This window comes from Takifugu rubripes, chromosome 1, assembly GCF_901000725.2.
Source record: "Takifugu rubripes chromosome 1, fTakRub1.2, whole genome shotgun sequence".
Taxonomy (NCBI): domain Eukaryota; kingdom Metazoa; phylum Chordata; class Actinopteri; order Tetraodontiformes; family Tetraodontidae; genus Takifugu; species Takifugu rubripes.
This window is the reverse complement of record NC_042285.1, coordinates 1,507,426-1,526,460: the sequence shown is the minus strand read 5'-3', so window position 1 is coordinate 1,526,460 and position 19,035 is coordinate 1,507,426. Positions and strand designations below refer to the sequence as shown.

Genomic DNA, 19,035 nt, shown 5'->3' with positions numbered 1-19,035 from the left:
GTGATTATGGTACATTCAGACTTCAAGGTATAGCTTGTAATTACTCTCGATTAGTGTGCTGGCTAGACTCCGCGCACTTAGAGAACCTCAAATGTGCAGTTTGATTCGCTCTCCGTGCGTAAAATGCGCACTGGTCGTCCCAGCAGGCACGTTTCATAACACAGAAAATGCTTCCTGCGCTACTCAGACATAACCGATCCTCAATGACTCTACATTAATTCAAGATCACGGTGTCAAACGTGTCTTCTCTGTCAGGATCATCCAGCGTCCCGAGGAGTAAAAGTCAGCTCGGCGCGCAGCGTTTGCATGCTGAAAAGATAAAACGCCCCAGCAGAAATCCACGGACACCCAGATGATAAAACATGTCTGTGCGGCGCAGAGAGCCGTGGTGTAACTGAAGAGTGTTCTCATCGTCCACGTTTGAGTTGAAACGTGAACTATTTTGACATGTTTTAAGACCTCCCCTCACTCTGATGAAGGAGGGACTCCGACATGAACATGCACCAGCGATCTGGTGCGCGCAGCACCTCCCCAATTTTCTTGGCATATAAAAGCCAACCTAACTCATTTGTTTAGGCAGTAGGGAGTTTCTGCTAGGGTCTGGATTGGAGTTATACACAGACCGGACCCTACCGTATATGAGTGGTGTCTGAGGAGAAAAAGAGGATTCCCCAGCCGCAAAGAATCTACATGTCTAATATTTAGACATGTTCAGCTTTGTGGATATTCGGTTAGCGCTGTTGCTCAGCGCAGCAGTACTTTTGGTCAGAGGTCAAGGCGAGGATGATAGTAAGTATCACTTTCAAACATTGATTTGAGTTGTTTTGGGGCTGTGGCGCCCTCAGGATGGGCAGAGACTGCTGGGATGCTGAGCGGTTTGCTGGAACAGCGCGTCCTCTGAGGGATAACCGATTCCGGCTGCGCGCCAGATTTTGACTGTTGTTGCACAAAGAGGAGTTTTTCCTGGGTTTTCTGGAGGTTTAAAGGCGTGTAGGAATGTATAAATCTGTATTGTTGGCTGCTATCACCGATGTGCCAGATGTGCGTCTGCGCGCTGGTGCGCAGACCTCAGAGGACCAGCTGCGTCTTGTCAGATGCGCAGAGGACGCTGGGTTCAAAGGGGGCTGCTGCGCCGTCCAGACATTAAAACGATTATGGGCAGCCCCCTTACTTTGGAAAATAGTTGCTAACTTTTTAAACAGTATTCTAGTCACCGTTGGAGTGCCAAACTTCGTTTAAGGTTATTTAGAGGTATCACTTTTGCTTTAAATAATGTTCTGGGTGATTAAAACGATTTTCCCCCAACTAACTTTACGTAAAACTGGTTATTTGGGGGTGAAAGCACAAATGGAAAAAATCTTTTGTCTGACGTCGACAGTAAAATAGTCTAGACATCAATTCATCGCCACTCAAAGGGTGCGGAATAGCTCGATTCTTCGGTTAACAGCGCCTCCTGCTGGTGACTAATGGTAGCGCGCATCCTTATTCACACCCCCCACCTCCAAGGCCCAACCACACACCCATCCATGAACCCAAAATTTGATTAGGTCCAGTGTCTTTTTGCAATCACTGTCATCCAAATGAGTTATACTAAAGCTTCACATAACTCATATCAGACCAATATTAATCAAATTCTAATTAAATAACTTCTTCACTTGAATAAACCTTCAAAATGCTGTTAGAACGTTGCAGGATGAAACAGCCAAAAGGCAAAAGCAGCGCAGACCTCAGCTGTAGCTGTCACGATTGCAAGAAAAACAGAGCTTGAGAAAACCTCTGCAATCCAAAAGTTGAGTGGAAACGTTTTTTAGGAACTCGCTCGTGCAGCTCTTCACGGTTTATTCCGACTTTACAAGAACCTATTTTGTCTTTTTCTCATTCCAACCATGAATTTGGCAGTTTTGCTCAGCATTTCATGCATGTCGGACGCACAGTTGACACCCAGCGGACTGACAGCTGTTTTCTCCTGCCAGGCACATTCGGCAGCTGCACATTAGAGGGACAGTTGTACAACGACAAGGATGTATGGAAACCCGAGCCCTGCCAGATCTGCGTCTGCGACAGTGGAACCGTCATGTGCGACGAGGTGATCTGTGAGGACACATCTGAGTGCGCCGACCCCATCATCCCAGAGGGAGAGTGCTGCCCTATCTGTCCAGATGCTGAGGGTACCTCCGACCTCCTTCTCTTCACCCTTCACCCGCTTTTGCGGTTTTCTTAGGCTTGAGGCGCCACCTAGTGCCACCCACCTCTTTTCTGACCATCCGCGCCTCACTGGCCATGAATGGACCTAAGGGCGCTATGCCTGCCTGCCCGCAAGAGGATTTTAGGAGAGAAAATAATCATTTTGGATTTACCTTTTGCCCATCTCGTTTACATTTCCATAATCGATGGATTATACCGGCTCTTGGCACGGCACTGCAAGGGTGCATCAGACCTGCACACCTCGCGATCATTTCACGGCAGATGCTGTGCAGATTGGTTCAATTTGCTTTTAAATCTAGTTTTATTTGAAAGCATCAGTCAGACCTGTCCCAAGTGCCTTTAATCCCACAAATGTCCCAGATTTATGACCATGCGTCTCAGTTTATGTCCACTAGGTGTTGACATTTTCCTTCTTTTTCACTGCTTCTGTAGGTACCCAGAGTCCAGTAGATGAGGAGGTACATTGCCCTTTCATTTTCTCTTAGAACATATTTTAGTAGATGGGATATTTTCCATCTTGGTGTTATCCTGTTTTGTTTTTTTGCACATATGTATTCTATACAATGCACAGAAATTCACAATATGCCCTAACTTCCATTTTTTCCCATCCATCCACAGCAAACAATGGGCGAGAAGGTGGGCTGACTCACTAACTCACTTGTTTTCTTCTTTATGCATGTGAGGCCTTTTAGGATGTAGTGGATAAGATAAATGCAGACAAGAACATACTTTCTCCAGCAACACCCCCCCACACACACAAGAGATGAGTTTTATCCTATCAGAACGTGTCATAGTTTTGGTGACCCAGTTCTAACGTTAGCATGTAGCTATAGCTGCCACTGTCTGAACCACCAGTCACCCACTAAGACACATGTACAATACTGATTATTTTGGTGATTGGGACCTTAAAAGTACACGTTAAAGCTACGTTGACACAGCTAATGCTAATTATTGATAATTAGGTCAGAAGTTGGCAGATCATCAACAGGACAAAGGTTAAGTCATTTCGTTTGGTCTGTTGTTGGAGATATCAATTAACTAATTTTAACAGAAATAAAAATAGAAGATACGAAGACAATAATAAACAAAAGAAGCTGATCTTGTTTATTTTCCAGCATATTTGTTGAAATCAGGTTTGCTCTGCGGCTGTAGCATCACTGCTTTAAAATAACAGCATTGCGTCCTCCTCGACTCCACAGGGCCCCACTGGTCCCGCTGGTCCCCCTGGCAGAGATGGACTTGATGGACGGCCTGGACCTGCCGGCCCACCTGGACCCCCTGGCCCCCCTGGCCTTGGCGGAGTAAGTTCATTATTTTCCTCAGCAAACCAGAGAAGCCTGGATGATTTGTCCAAAATGCCGTAACTCTAATCCTTCATCCTTCCTCCCACAGAACTTCTCTCCTCAAATGGGCTATGTAGACCACACTAAATCTGGCGGAGGCCCTGCCATTCCCGGCCCAATGGTAACATCCCATCATTGTCACTGAGCATGCTGAGATGACCGTGTTCCCTTACAGACTCTTGACCTGTTTCTTACCACCATCAACAGGGTCCCATGGGTTCTCGTGGTTCTCCTGGACCCCCTGGATCTTCTGTAAGTTGGACAAAATTCCCTCTTCTTTTTTGAAATGATTAAAAGTTGATGTTTTGTGTCACAGATAGAAGACGATGAAACACCAAACACGATGTCATGTTAATCTGTGCCTTTCTGTATTGTCCACCAGGGTCCTCAGGGTTTCACTGGACCCGCTGGAGAGCCTGGTGAGCCCGGATCTCCTGTGAGTATTATTTTGAATTCTTTTGGGTTGTTCTTCATTTACTCTCTGTTCCACTTCCTGTTCTCTTAACCCACTGACAAAAAATCTCAATCTAAAGAGCTGTTTTGGTTTTGTTAGGGTCCCATGGGTCCTCGTGGTCCCTCTGGCCCCCCTGGAAAGAACGGAGATGATGTAAGAAATTCACTGATCACCACACTTCCTTTTTAATAGGGGATTGAGTTAATTCTAATAAAATCTTTGAGTTTTTTCCTGTGTGATGTCACTTTATGATTTGCCTTCGTCTGAAATAGGGTGAGGCCGGCAAGTCTGGTCGCCCAGGTGAGCGTGGAGTTGCTGGTACCCCGGTGAGTGACCGCTCCTCTGCATCTTCTAAGAAAGTCCAACTGAAACTCCTGCAAACCCGACTGACGTTGATCTCCTGTTTTCTTCCAGGGAGCTCGCGGAATCCCCGGAACCGCCGGACTGCCCGGCATCAAGGGACACAGAGTGAGTCTGGGGGGATCTTTTTAGGTGGCAGAATTTGGCGTTTCCCCCTGTTGCTGTTGACGACCCCGGGATACTGATTGATTTTGTGTGCAGGGATTCAGCGGTCTGGATGGAGCTAAGGGAGACAGCGGACCAGCTGGTCCCAAGGTAGAAGAGCATAACACTCTGCACCAGTCTGTCTCACCAAAACCCACACAAACCAGTCTGCAGCACCTTAACTCTCTCTCTGTTCCCAGGGAGAGCCTGGTATCTCCGGGGAGAACGGCATCCCTGGATCTATGGTATGTTTTAGTGTCTCCATCTGTTCACCAGCAAGCAACAATATCTAAAAGCGCCAGAACTAAGAGTGGTTTTCCGTGGTCTTGGTAGGGTGCTCGTGGTCTTCCTGGTGAGAGAGGCCGCCCTGGAGCTCCTGGCCCCTCTGTAAGAACCGCCGTGCACTTCTTCAAACCTTGACTGTTACTAATCCACGCTCAGTGCTTTAACCTCCCCCCCTCTTTTGCAGGGCGCCCGTGGTAACGATGGCAACTCCGGCCCCTCTGGACCCCCTGTAAGTTCATCACACCTTTTTAGGACTATTGATGCTTCTTTCTCTAGTGGAGCAAAACTGCACAGCTATAACGGTGTCTGTGTTATTTAGGGACCTACTGGACCTTCTGGCCCCCCTGGATTCCCCGGTGGTGCTGGTGCTAAGGTAAACACCCCAGTGCATTATTCTATTTCCCAAAATGAAAAGCATTCCATTATATTTCTTATGGACCACCAATAAATAGTTAACATTTGAAATAGGAGTAATAGCAAAAGTAATTATTTGTGAATATATAAAAATGGCAGCAACACGAAAAAGCCACCATCAATAATAAGTTAAATGATGATGATGCTGTGAGGTTTTCGTTTTTAACTATTAACTAAAGCAAATTTACAAGCAGGATGAAAATTCAACAATGAACCAACTGGATTTGTCTACAAACGTGTTTTAAGTTTTCAAATGTCTTTGATTATTGATCCTATTTGTCAGCGCCAAAATGACAATGAATCACTGCAGCCACCAGAGGCCAGACGACCCCCCCCCCCCCCCTCCCCAATGACACCAGTATCCCCCACCCCCCTCCCAGTACCCAGCAAAAAAACTCCATTTCATTAATGTGTTGTTTCAGAAACTGGAAACTGTTTATGACATTTTTTTGACTCATAAATATGCTACAATATTCAGCCCCCCCTGACGTGCTGCTACTTTCCTCCTGCAGGGAGAGACTGGCCCCCAGGGAGGCCGTGGTAGTGATGGACCTGCAGGATCCCGCGGTGAGCCTGGTAACCCAGGACCCGCTGGAGCTGCTGGAGCTGCTGTGAGTAGATACTGGACATTTCTGTGCTTACAAACCAGATTTGCATGTTTTCACCTGTAACTATGGATTTTGAACATTGCATTTTTCTCAACAGGGTGTCCCTGGATCTGATGGCTCTCCTGGTGCTAAGGGAGCTCCTGTAGGTATTCCACCCATGGGTCACTTTTATTCTTCTTGAAATCTGCACATGAATTGTTCTGAAAACCTTCCCTGCTTTTCTTCCTCCTCCTCTCTCCAACAGGGTGCTGCTGGTATTGCTGGTTCTCCTGGTTTCCCTGGTAGCCGTGGTCCTGCTGGAGCTCAGGGTGCCGTCGGTGCTCCTGGTCCCAAGGGTAACAATGTGAGTAGATGAGTGACTGTTTAGCTGTGAGTATCGGTGCTCATTCTTCTGGCAATCAAATTAAAATAAACCTGTTTCTGCCAACAGGGTGACCCTGGTCCCTCCGGTCCCAAGGGAGAGCCTGGTGTCAAGGGAGAGCCTGTAAGTTTCAAAATACTTCATTTAGCAATCTATATGATTAGGACAATGGAGTGTTTATAATGATTTAACTTCTTTTCCCAGGGCCCTGTTGGAGTTCAGGGACTCGCTGGACCTTCTGGTGAGGAAGGAAAGAGAGGACCCCGTGGAGAGCCTGGTGGTGGTGGACCCCGTGGACCCCCTGGAGAGCGTGTATGTTAGCTTCTCTGTGACTTCATCCCCTGCTTGATACTATAAATTGAACCGCTACATGTAGCAGCTAAGTGTCCATGCTAAGGCTAATGCTAACACTTGATGCCCCAGGAGTATTATATATCTGCAATGCCTTCTGCAAAGTTCAAGTATGCACTATTCCCAGGGGGATTTAGCCCTGAGGTTTGGGTACCCACACCACAGTTTCTGAGTATTGTTGTGTCTGCCTCTGCACTAGGGTGCCCCTGGTGGTCGTGGTTTCCCTGGTGGTGATGGAGCTGCTGGTGGCAAGGTGAGTAAAAAATTTATTGATACGAGAGGTTAAAATCGATTGTACCGCTTTATGAGTGGTATTTTTTATCTGGATCCTCTTATCTTGTTTGACAGGGTGCCCCTGGTGAGCGTGGTTCCCCTGGCCCAGCTGGAGCTCAGGGAGCTACCGGTGAGTCTGGAAACCCTGGCGCTCCTGGTGCACCTGGATCCAAGGTGGGTTATGCAACATATTTCTTTTCAAGGGTAACCTTTTGGTGATGGAGGTGATGTGTGCATTGACTTAATCTTTCTTCTCCAGGGTGTGACTGGTAGCCCTGGTAGCGCTGGCCCCGACGGAAAAGCTGGACCTGCTGTAAGTTGCGTTCCCACAGACGATAATGTTCGGTTATGAGATCTAACTAGTCTGAGTTACAACAATTTTCTCTTCTTCTCTCATGATTGTAGGGTGTCCCTGGACAAGATGGACGCTCTGGACCTCCTGGATCTGGTGGAGCCAGAGGACAGCCTGGAGTCATGGGATTCCCTGGACCTAAGGGCACTGCTGTGAGCAATAAACCCATTCATTTTGTCCAAAATGCCAAGATAACGTTTGTATTTGAATAGTAATTCAGAATTGTTTAGATACCCGCTGCCCTACTTCAAATGAAGGATCAACATTTTCCATGTGCTTTCTTGGCAGGGTGAGCCCGGTAAGGTTGGTGAGAGAGGTGCCGTTGGTGTTGCTGGCGCTGTTGTGAGTATTGGTTTCATAATAGTACTCATTTTTCTGTATATTGGGCTTTTATTTATATCAAACATGTAGTAAATAGTTGTTGAGTGGTTTGCTTTTGTGCATAGGGTGCTCCTGGTAAGGATGGAGATGCTGGTGCTCCCGGACCTGCTGGTGTTGCTGTATGTATCACATTAGCATCAAGTTAGCATTTTGTGAGGGGGAGGATTAGACATTGTTTGAATTGGCTTTTGTCTCTTCCTGTTTAGGGACCCGCAGGAGAGAAGGGAGAGCAAGGACCTGCTGGACCTCCTGGATTCCAGGCAAGCCTTAGGAGTGATGATTGTGTTATCCTAAATTTTCTTGGATTTTTCCACATGTTGATCATGTGATCTTCTCCTTGCTTTGATATGCAGGGTCTCCCTGGACCCCAAGGTGCTACTGGTGAGACTGGCAAGCCTGGTGAGCAGGTAAAGAATTGCAGCACCTTGTCAAATCCTTTTAATATAACTCAATGTTGGTATGTTTACGAGTTATGTCTGTGGTAACCACTTCACTTTTGTTTTTATAATTCAGGGTGTTGCTGGTGAGGTTGGATCCCCTGGACCATCTGGACCAAGAGTGAGTGTCTTTTGCTTTTATATTTCCCATTCACAGCACTTCTGTAGGTATTAATAATAATGATTGATGCATTTCTCCTCAATGATAGGGAGACAGAGGTTTCCCTGGTGAGCGTGGTGCTCCTGGTCCTGCTGGCCCAACTGGACCCCGTGGATCTCCTGGCCCCTCTGGCAACGATGGACCCAAGGTATGTTCGTTCATCTCCCAGCAAACAGTGGAAACTGAAATTCACCATAGATTTCAAAGGTTTTTATGCAATGCTTTACCACAAAGAGACTTTTGGGTCACAACACGTAAGGGAGTGATTGGTCTCATGCAGTGGACATTAATGTGATTATTTCCACTTGTGCGCAGGGAGAGCCTGGTGCCGCTGGTAACCCCGGTAGTGCCGGAGGCCCTGGAATGCAGGGTATGCCTGGTGAGCGTGGAGCAGCTGGTCTTCCCGGTGCAAAGGGAGAGAGAGTAAGTATTCCACCGGTCCAATATGGCTCCCGATTCAACTTTACTCATCCCAATCACCATTCAGCCTAAAATTATCTTTTCTATTTAGGGAGAGGCCGGTGGTAAGGGAGGTGATGGTGCAGCTGGTAAAGACGGCAGCCGTGGTATGACTGGTCCTATGGGAGCCCCTGGACCCTCTGGTGCTCAGGGTGAGAAGGTGAGTGTCCACTGGGACTACAAAAATAAGCAATGCTGGTTCTAACAGCACCACCACTCAAAATATGACATGTTTAAAATGTGATCTACGGCAGCACAGTTATAGCAAGAAGAGTCTGTAGCAGCCTTTCCCTGTGAAGTTTAGACATTCTCCATCTGTTTCCCCCAGGTTCTTCAGTTTCTTGCTAAAGTCTAAAAACATCCACTTTGGGTTCATTGGAGACTCTAAATTAGCCCTCGGTTTGTGTGTGTTTGAGACTAGATTATGTGTTGGAGAACCCCTCCAGGGTGTATTTCTGCCTCTTGTCTTGAGACCGCTGGGTCAAAAATAAGACCGCAATAAGTTGTTTTCTGCTATCAATTGATTCCTTGTTGGTTTTTCTTGCTTCAAGTTTCAGCTTCACAGCACCCTTTTCTTTTGTGTCTACACCGAACTAACCTTTTGTTTGCTTTCAGGGTGAGCCTGGCCCCGTTGGAGTTGCTGGACCCACTGGTCCTCGTGGTGCCCCTGTAAGTTCTTTCAATATCTTTTGTCATAGTTGCTTTGTCACTTTCAGAATACCTTTGTTCTTCTGTAGATGACATCCTATCCAGGATGTGGCTGGTAAATTTCAGTGGTTCGCTTTGCTTTAACAGGGTGATCGTGGAGAGGCTGGACCTGCTGGACATGCTGGCTTTGCTGGACCTCCTGTAAGAATCTCTTCTTGTTTTCAAACAAGCCTGCGTGATGGTAAAGCAAGATGCACTGAACTGTTCCGTCTCTTGCACACCAATTTAAGGGTGCTGATGGTCAGCCTGGTGCCAAGGGAGAGAGTGGTGAAACTGGACCCAAGGGAGATGCTGGTCCCCCTGGAACCACTGGACCTGCTGGTTCCTCTGGTCCTCAGGTCAGTTGTAAAACACGTTAGGAAACATTTATCACAGTGTATCAAAAATAAATCTCTGTACCTCCATTTTTATTCATCATTTTTTTTGTCAACAGGGCCCCGCTGGTCCTTCTGGACCCAAAGGTGCTACTGGTGGTGCTGGAGCTCCTGTAAGTGTTCTATCATCACATGAGGACTGTAAAAATTGCAAGACATTGGTAGAGTTCTGTAAAGTTTTGTTTCTGTCATTGGTTGTAGGGTGCTACTGGTTTCCCTGGACCTGCTGGCAGAGTTGGACCCCCAGGCCCAGCTGTAGGTTTCAGTTCAAACCCATGACCTCTAGGTTGCTTTCCCATCCTTCAGCAAACAAAATGTCTCTGATTCTCTGTGCAGGGAGTTGCTGGACCCCCTGGACCCATTGGAGCCGTCGGCAAAGATGGCGCAAGAGGAGCTCGTGGTGAGACTGGTCCTGCCGGTCGCCCCGGTGAGGCTGGTGCCGTTGGTGCCCCCGGACCTTCTGGAGAGAAGGGATCTCCTGGTGCTGATGGTGCACCTGTGAGTGCCCACTTTGATTTTGCATCATTTGCACTGGAATGATCTCTTCCGTTGCATTCATGTACCAAACATCTGCTGTGTCATCTTGCCCAGGGCCCTGCTGGTATCTCTGGACCCCAAGGTATTGGTGGACAGCGCGGTACCGTAGGTATCCCAGGTCAGCGTGGAGAGCGTGGATTCCCTGGTCTGGCTGGACCAGCTGTGAGTATACACAGAGAGTCGATGGGGATGATAAAAATTTTATTCTGTCTTCATGCAAAGAGTTGACCTCTCTATTTCATTCTTTAGGGTGAGCCTGGAAAGCAGGGATCTTCTGGACCTGTTGGTGAGCGTGGACCCCCTGGACCTGCTGGACCCCCTGGACTGAGCGGTGCCCCCGGAGAGCCTGGTCGTGAGGTATGAGGCCTCCGCCACTTTGGTGATCGTTGGTGGTCACATTATGTATCTGTAGAATGACTTCCTTGTAGTGAACCTGTGATTGTCTTTGACCCTCTTCACTGCTCTTTGCAGGGATCAAGTGGTCACGATGGTGCCCCTGGCCGCGATGGATCTCCTGGCCCCAAGGTAACACTCATACATGTACCAGAATATTTACTGTTGTTTTTTGTACGGATCCTTTCATGTGTAGTCCACGAAGTAGACCTTCAATTGAAGCTGTTTAAACTCAATTAAATTTTCCTCCTATAGGGAGACCGTGGTGAGAGTGGTGTTGCTGGACCTCCTGGACCCCCTGGTGCTCCTGGAGCCCCTGGAGCTGTTGGCCCCTCTGGAAAGACTGGTGACCGTGGAGAGGCCGTAAGTGACCTTCATGTATTAAAATAAAGTCTGTTAATATTCCAGAAAACCTCTGATTGTGTTATCTGTTGTATCCTCAGGGTCCCGCTGGTCCTGCTGGCCCATCTGGTCCTGCTGGTGTCCGTGGACCTGCTGTATGTTCGCTATATAAACATGATTTTGACATATTACTGCAGAACGAAGGAGGCTGAAATACTATTATCTCTACCCAGGGTCCTGCTGGAGCTAAGGGAGACAGAGGAGAGGCTGGTGAGGCTGGAGAGAGAGGACACAAGGGACACAGAGGATTCTCTGGCATGAGCGGTCTGCCCGGACCTGCTGTAAGTAGCTCTTTCAAAATGGTTCAAAATAAAGTACAAATATTTGTAGATGACTACGAAGCCGTATTGAAACATATTTTTTCTTTAGCGTGTAGTAATTGTAAAATACATTTTGGTCTGCCTGTAGGGTTCCCATGGAGAGAGAGGACCTGCTGGCGCCTCTGGACCTGCTGGACCTAGAGTATGTCCATCTAAATACCAGATAGTCAGAACATTCACATTGACCAGAATCACATGTATTAAAAATGACTTGTGATCTTGCACTGTAGGGACCTGCTGGATCCAGTGGTTCTCCTGGTAAGGATGGCATGAACGGTCTGCCTGGAGTTATGGGACCCCCTGGACCTCGTGGTCGCAACGGAGAGATGGGCGCTGCTGTAAGTTACAATTCTTTGAATAATTTGAATTGAGAGTCCTCACTTTTGTGCAAATAATCAGTGAAAACAGAAAACTTGAGAATTTGCAGCAGATTTTTTAACATTTTGTGTGCAGTTTTCAAAATGAAATTATATTTATTTATTATTTTCCTAACAGACAGAACAGATTTTTTGTTAGACACCTTAAATGTACGTACAGTTGGTAAACCCCTCCTCTGCTCCAGGGTCCCCCTGGACCTCCCGGACTCCCTGGACCCCCTGGAGCTCCCGGTGGTGGATTCGACTTCATCAGCCAGCCTATTCAGGAGAAGGCTCCCGATCCCCTCCGTGGAGGCTACTACCGCGCTGACGACCCCAACATGATGCACGACCGTGACATGGAGGTTGACACCACCCTCAAGACCCTGACTCAGAAGGTCGAGAAGATCCGCAGCCCCGACGGTACCCAGAAGAGCCCCGCTCGCATGTGCCGCGACCTGAGGATGTGCCACCCTGAGTGGAAGAGCGGTGAGTGGACCCTGAATATATCAGACTTACTGCAACAAAGACAAAAATTGTGCTGGTTTGGGCTGATTTATATTGTTCTCTTTCAGGAATGTACTGGGTCGACCCCAACCAGGGATCTACTCTGGATGCCATCAAGGTCCACTGCAACATGGAGACCGGCGAGACTTGCATCTACCCCAGCGACTCTAGCATCCCCATGAAGAACTGGTACCTCAGCAAGAACATGAAAGAGAAGAAGCACGTCTGGTTCAGCGAGTCCATGACCGGTGGATTCCAGGTGAGAAGTCCGAAAAACAGACTAAAACCGGCCTCCTGACTCCACAGACGTTTGCTCAAGTGCGGTTCTCCTTTCCCCACCGTTACAGTTCCAGTACGGCATGGCTGGAGCTGATTCCGACGATGTCAACATCCAGATGACCTTCATGCGCCTGATGAGCAACCAGGCCTCTCAGAACATCACATACCACTGCAAGAACAGCATCGCCTACATGGACTCCACCACCGGAAACCTGAAGAAGGCCCTGCTGCTCCAGGGATCCAACGACGTCGAGATCAGAGCCGAGGGCAACAGCCGCTTCACATACAGCGTCAGCGAGGACGGCTGCACGGTGAGTTTTCTCCACACTTGCAAATCAGGATTCGGCCAGCCGAGAGTTTAGTCCCCATGTTGTTAAACGAGTCTCATTTCTGTTCCTACAGTCACACACTGGCTCATGGGGCAAGACAGTCATCGACTACAAGACATCTAAAACATCCCGCCTGCCCATCATTGACATTGCTCCTATGGATGTTGGTGCACCTGATCAGGAGTTTGGCGTTGAAGTTGGCCCTGTCTGCTTCTTGTAAAAATGAAAGAAATATGGACATGACGTTGTTGTTTTTTTTTTCTAGCAGTCATCTCTAAAACCTTTTTTCCTTTGCATTTTCAAACTCATTTGGCTGACATTGGTCCACATGCTTAAAACCACTCCTCCGAAGACGGTGTTCCAACCATTTTTTTGGGACTGCTATCACAAAAAAAAAAAAAAAAATCCAACCAGGACACTTTAAAAAGAAACTATTGTTTCCACTGGCAACAAGAAAATAATATATGCTTGTGTAAAATTTCCCCCTGGAAATTTAGGGAAAAAAAAGAAAGAGATCCACAATTCAGCACAGGTGACTTTGCCATTTTCTACCACTGCGGAAGGACATTGAAAACAACAAATGATATGTACCATTTTCCTGGTGTTAAATAAATTGTAAAAAGTGTGAAGTGTCTTCTTGTTCTAAATGAATGGGAAACAATAGAAGGTTTGCTCAGAGAACAGCAACATAGAAAGAAGCTTCACCTTAATGGCAATATGTAGATGGCTACCTCATAACAAGAAGTCACCAAAAAAAATTTTTTTTTCTTAAATGAAAAGGGTTTATTTTACACAAGTCTATTGTGGGAAATCGACAACATTCAAAGGTGCTATTGACAAAACAATGAGATCCAATTACTGGTGTTTGATGGTGAGCCTCTCACTATCATACTGTAATGATTGCCACTAATGCCTGCAGATCTTTGGTGCTACAAAATTGACTCATTGTCTTGTTTTCCACGCGGTGCGATCGTTTCCTTCAGCTCGGAGAAAGTGATCACTGCACATGTAATGCATGCAACCGTGTTTTTGTAGATAAAAGCAAGTGGCTCTGGTTCAATAGCCCTACCCGTGTGTTGAGTGTTAATGCTTCTGTTTTGCCCCTGTGGAATACGTCTCTTCACTTCAAAAAAAAAAAAAATTATAACGAAACAGCACACATCTCCCATCCTGTTGTTTATGTTGTTTGTAGATGTCTTACGCAAAGGGTTTCTTAAAAAAGAATTTGAAGCAGACCCACTTTCCATGGTTTAGAAGAGAGATTCTGTACTTATTTTGTACATGTATAATAAATTGAGATGTTTTTAATTATTTTGGGTGCTGAAATAAAGCATGTGAAGTGGTCTACTCAGTGAGTTTTCACTGTCCTGTTTTTGCAACTGTTGTGAAACTAGCCTCAGGTTTTAACCAAAGTTGATTCTATTGGACCTAAATTGAGTTGAACTGCAACTTCTTGTAAATGACAGTTGAATAGAATTAGCTTAGCAATCAACTGTTCCACAACAGTTGCACTGGCTACCTTGATATGTAGCAGCAGTGAAAACAAGGCCAAATGCTTCACACAGTAACTATTTTTATATTTCTCCAAATTATAAAACACGAGACGCTCGATCTAAAACTGTAGTTAAATACAGTTCAGTTTGAAAACAGAACAGGTTTGAGAGAAAGATGTGCCTGTCTTAAACTACGAAATCGAGAGGCGCACCAGTGCCACCTGGCGGAAAGTAAAAGCAACAGCCTGGATAAAAGGAAGCCTCCCCAGCAGATGGTAAAAAACCACGAAAAGGAAAATGACTAATTCCCGAACCTTACTGCTGATTTATTTCAAACACATCTGAAGAATAAAACACAACATTTTCCCACAGCAAATATATATCTTGCCAGCAGTGGACCGCAGGAGTGGCACTTTGACAATCTTCACTTCCTGCAAAAGACAAATGAGTTCTCGTCAGTGGAATTTTGCAAAATAACAAAGAAGATGACTAAATATGGACCACATTGGCATCTGTGGATTTACCTGGGCAGAGTGTCACTGTGAGGATCACTGCACAAAACAAAAAATACACAACATAACTCAAAGTGATCCATTGATTCAGTAATGCTAATCACAGCAGTCTCAGTATGGATGGTAAAGAATCAGTGCGTTGGCTCCTTACTACTGGGCCATGATCAGCGGAATGCTGGGACTGTCGGACTGCAGCGGCGGACTCTCATCGCCGGTCCGGCTGTTGAACATGGGCAGTGTGGACAGTGGCGGAGGAACTCTGCGGCTTCCAGCCATGTTCCTGAGCTCGTCCGTGTTCCCGTGGATGGTTTGGTGGTGGTACAGCTGGATTCTGCAGCACAGAGGAACATTCAAATACTTTTTTAATGCATAAAATTGGCTTAAAAGATGAAGACAAAGAACAAAATGCAAAACTGAGCTAAATTTATAAGCTTCATAAACAGTGGAGGACCGGGCGGACTCACTGGTTTGTCCTTGCATTTCTTTTTTGTCTGCAGAAAAAACACAAGGAAAATTCACAAATAAAACGTCTTTCAAAGTAGCACCGACTGATCTGGAGATTGCAAAATAAATAATCGAGCGCATACACTCCCTCTCTCCTGCCAAACATGATGTAGGCCAGCAGCAGACACAGGACGATGGCGATGATCAGGGGCACGATCACCGTCACGATGTAATCGGGGAAAAAGTCGACGCTCGGAGGCGACTCGAGAGGGTCAAATTCACCTCCGCTCTCCAGGATCCCAGGTCCCACAGTGGGAGGAGGGGGGCTCGGCTCCTGCTTTGTCAGATCAAACTGATAAAAAGGGGGCGGGGGGAGCAAAGACAAAGCCAATTATTGACACAGGTTTTTCCTTCTGATGGGTTCTGACCAAACACGGCAGTCCTCCCTCATCTATTATACAGTTTCGCTCATAAAGAATTGATATTAAAACCTCACCAGCTCCGTCTTGCACCAGCTGATGCAGTTGCTAGGAATGCTGCAGAAGTTGCAGCCCCCGGGGGCCTTGACCTTGGCCCCTGCCCTACACTGTTTCTGGTGCTGCGGCCTCAGCACCATCAGAAGGCAGTTTGAGAAGTACTGCTCTGACCCCACCTTCACATACACCCTGATCAAAGTCAGAACTTTGTTAAATACGCGACACACACGTCACAGCGGCGCAGATCTGTTTACCCTTCAAAGTGACCCGCCAGAGGCAGAGGAACTCTGCCGCCACGATCGAGGGCGTTGCTGATATTCACTATTTCCAAGGCCTCCGTGTCCCACAGCTTCTGTAAATCCTGCCTTATCTCATCCTGGACAGAAGAGGGCAGCACTTTCTCAATCTCCCTCAGCTTGATGAAGAACTCTGCCTGATAAGGCAGCATCTTCTCTGGAAATAAGAGCAGAGGCGTTCATCAGCCCCTTTTTATGTCTCAACCCACCGCCGTCTGCAGCGTCCATACCTGCTACCACTTTGATGACCAGTATGTGCCTGACGACCTCGTAGCTTCGCTTGTTGGTGGCGTAGATCTGTCAGAAAAAGGAACGGTGTCACCACTGCTTTGTAAACTTCCTAGCCGTGCAGTCAGAGAAATGCTGCATTTCTGCTAAATAAATCAATCATTTACAACATACAACTGTTATCTTGAATGATAATAACTGCATCTTGTCATATGTTAAGAGGTCCATGTCTTGAACTGCTGTAATCCCCCTCTGCGGCTGTCGTCTGTTTAAACCTAATCTGGACTACTGCTGTAATCTGGAGCGAATTCTCTCTGACAGACTGGGACACGACCTCCAAAGGAAGCACGTGCGCCTCCTGAATCTTTAATGTGGCTTTGCAAACAGAAGCTCCAGAGAGAAACTCTCCAACCGGCCGACAGCGAGACCTGATGTTCAACGCTGGTACGTGTCAGTCGCACTGACACGTGTCGCACTGGCGCTTGTATTGAGACCCTGATGTGCACGGGGAGGTCTAAAACAGTTAAAGACGGGGGAGAAGTGGGCCCACAGGTGAGGAGACAGATCGGAATCTTTTAAAACGAGACTCGAAACTCTGAGTGTGAGCTGGAACTAGTCAGGTTTCTGGTGGGAAGGAATGGCGTCACACCTCAATCACGTTTTTCCCCGGAGACGTTGGCGAGCCGTACAGGAAGCCGTTATCATACTGATGCCTCTGGGTGAAGCGGAGCCACTCTGGCAGATCTGGGAAGTTCTGCAGGTTGCACTTAAAGGTGATGGGGTCACCGTACAAGCGCCCTGCTCATACACAGAAAAGAGGAGAGATATTGGAAGGCTGTCCGACCAGCAGTGAGGGGAGAGAAATCCTGGAGAGGAAGATGTTACCGTAGAGTTTTGTCAAAGGTTCAAAGTCGTTTTGGAAAGTCTCTCTCATCAGCTCGTATGTAAATATCCTCCCCACGGGGATGGTGAGCTTGATCTCTGCATTGGCCCCCAGTAGACTGGCAACACACACTGTGTGAGGGCGTTAAAATAAACACACACAGAGAGGAAGAGTTCATGCAAATGGTAAAAATTTCACGACAGCGCGGCGCCAGATAAACCTCCACGGCCGCGAAAATCAGACCCACAAAACTGAAACAATCAGGAATAAACTTGCCTGCCAGAGAGAAGACGCAGCTCCAGTCGCCTGCCATCTTGTTCGGGCCTGTGATTGACAGAGGCAAGTGGAGGGGGCGGGGGGTCGCAGCAGAAGACATGCTTGAGCTATTTTTGCCTCCCACACCTAAAAACATCCGGCAGCAGAGGAGCCCGAGAGCTGCTGTCGTTGAAACCGAATCCTTACCAATAATGTGGATTTCTCAACAGAAAGTTTGGTCCATTACAGAAGACGAAACCGCCCGACTTGAACTCTTGTACTTTTACATCATTTCTTACCTCAGCAGAATGTCTCACTGCATCTAAACTATCCTCCAAACTAATCCTGTACAACTGAACTAACTGAACTTTTTTAAATTTTAATCATTAGATCCAAAATCCAGATGAGTTCCATTAGTTGGTCAATAGTAAAACAATGATTTATCTGCTCTTGGGAGAGAATGTATTTAATTAGCCTTTCCAGTGGAGGTTTTCCCTTTTTACTGTCACACACCAACCTGACAGAAAGCTAGGTGGCGCTATAGTCCTCCTGTTACAAGCTCACTCAGCACGAAGCCCTTTGGTCTTTTTAGTCCTCCGCCTCATGTCCTTCAACATGTCATCATGGACCCTCCACTGCTCTGAGAGGAAAACCTGCTGTTGCTGCTTGATTTAAAAAAAAGTCAAATAAATAAATCAGAATATTAACAGAGGAAGACATGTAACACTTCTGTGCAGCTGCATCAAAGTGGTTCATCTGTAGATTGTTCACCCCCCCCCAAATGAAAATGCAGGAACCAGAGCAGTGTGGGTGGATTAAAAAGGCACCGTCCACCAAAAATGGGAAATGCTTTGTCTACCTTCAGCAGTGCTGTTTAATGTATCTATCAGCACAGATGCAGGAAGCAACAATGTGGCCTCCAAATAACGGATGTGTTCTCAGCAGAGCTCCTCAAACTGGGTCCTAACGCTCATCAGCCTTTGTGCAGGCAACATCTGACCATAACAGGTCTATTAGCATGACAGTCTCTCCAAATCAGTCTTAAATCTGAAAGTAATTAGGCAATATCTCAATAATTTGACTTAAAATGGACCTTTATATGGACATTACCTTTGAACTTAGCATTTCATTATTAATTAATAACACTTTATAGCTTAATTGATAACCCAATAAACGTTAGAATAATTTGAAATCAAGGTTTATCATATCCTAATTGTGTCGATGGAACATGCATCCACCCTAAGAAGCTGTAAATTATTTTCAAGGCCTGCTGTTAATACCAAACAGTATCATTGACTTTTGATATGACATTTAAAATTAGAGCTTTATGTTGTATCTCTTCAGCCTGGTTGTAATCTGGTCACAAATCACAAGACATAAAACTATGTAATGATGTTGCTTATTCAGCTTAATGGCTTCTATGGGCCTCTTTTAAAAAAATAAAAAATAAAAAAAATAATTGGAACGCTTGGCCAACAGTTCAAACGTTTGTCGTTATTTTTTAGCTGCAGCTTCCAGTCATTAGCTTAGCTTAGCTTAACCTATCCGCAGCTTCTCTGCGAGCTACGTTAGCCTGGTTTGCGTGACGTAGGCGAAAAACAACATATAAACACGGCCGTGGGTGTATATTTCTTCTTGTATGGATAAACGACTCCC

The 19,035-nt window shown here is 46.5% G+C and overlaps 2 protein-coding genes across 4 annotated transcripts; one reads left to right on the top strand and one right to left on the bottom strand.

The window, feature by feature from the left end:
• The first annotated feature begins 561 nt into the window (after nt 1–561).
• On the top strand, nt 562–13,933 carry col1a1b (collagen, type I, alpha 1b). 2 transcript variants are annotated; one of them, XM_003961010.3, is made up of 51 exons: nt 562–789; nt 1,974–2,168; nt 2,638–2,663; nt 2,824–2,841; nt 3,405–3,506; nt 3,598–3,669; nt 3,756–3,800; nt 3,931–3,984; nt 4,102–4,155; nt 4,275–4,328; nt 4,417–4,470; nt 4,564–4,617; nt 4,707–4,751; nt 4,840–4,893; nt 4,976–5,020; nt 5,111–5,164; nt 5,718–5,816; nt 5,911–5,955; nt 6,058–6,156; nt 6,244–6,297; nt 6,379–6,486; nt 6,725–6,778; nt 6,874–6,972; nt 7,058–7,111; nt 7,204–7,302; nt 7,439–7,492; nt 7,597–7,650; nt 7,738–7,791; nt 7,885–7,938; nt 8,045–8,089; nt 8,178–8,276; nt 8,444–8,551; nt 8,640–8,747; nt 9,203–9,256; nt 9,383–9,436; nt 9,526–9,633; nt 9,729–9,782; nt 9,871–9,924; nt 10,006–10,167; nt 10,261–10,368; nt 10,456–10,563; nt 10,678–10,731; nt 10,855–10,962; nt 11,043–11,096; nt 11,175–11,282; nt 11,410–11,463; nt 11,552–11,659; nt 11,884–12,166; nt 12,253–12,443; nt 12,532–12,774; nt 12,866–13,933. In XM_003961010.3, exons 1-51 carry the CDS (start codon nt 708–710, stop codon nt 13,010–13,012), a joined length of 4,347 nt encoding a protein of 1,448 aa, XP_003961059.2. In that variant the 5' UTR covers nt 562–707; the 3' UTR covers nt 13,013–13,933. The 2 variants fall into 2 exon arrangements, with proteins under 2 accessions (XP_003961059.2, XP_029701600.1); XM_029845740.1 differs by lacking the exon at nt 11,175–11,282.
• A 654-nt stretch (nt 13,934–14,587) lies between these two features.
• On the bottom strand, nt 14,588–19,032 carry sgca (sarcoglycan, alpha). Of its 2 annotated transcripts, none has more exons than XM_029845771.1 (12): nt 18,239–19,032; nt 17,401–18,044; nt 17,127–17,255; nt 16,891–17,039; nt 16,244–16,310; nt 15,972–16,170; nt 15,738–15,906; nt 15,385–15,593; nt 15,262–15,288; nt 14,949–15,128; nt 14,810–14,836; nt 14,588–14,716 (listed from the first exon to the last, which is right to left on the bottom strand). In XM_029845771.1, the coding sequence occupies exons 2-12, from the start codon at nt 17,534–17,536 to the stop codon at nt 14,710–14,712; spliced, it is 1,299 nt and encodes a 432-aa protein (XP_029701631.1). In that variant the 5' UTR covers nt 17,537–18,044; nt 18,239–19,032; the 3' UTR covers nt 14,588–14,709. The 2 variants fall into 2 exon arrangements, with proteins under 2 accessions (XP_029701631.1, XP_003961076.2); XM_003961027.3 differs by having other exon boundaries at nt 17,401–18,041.
• Nucleotides 19,033–19,035: the final 3 nt, after the last annotated feature.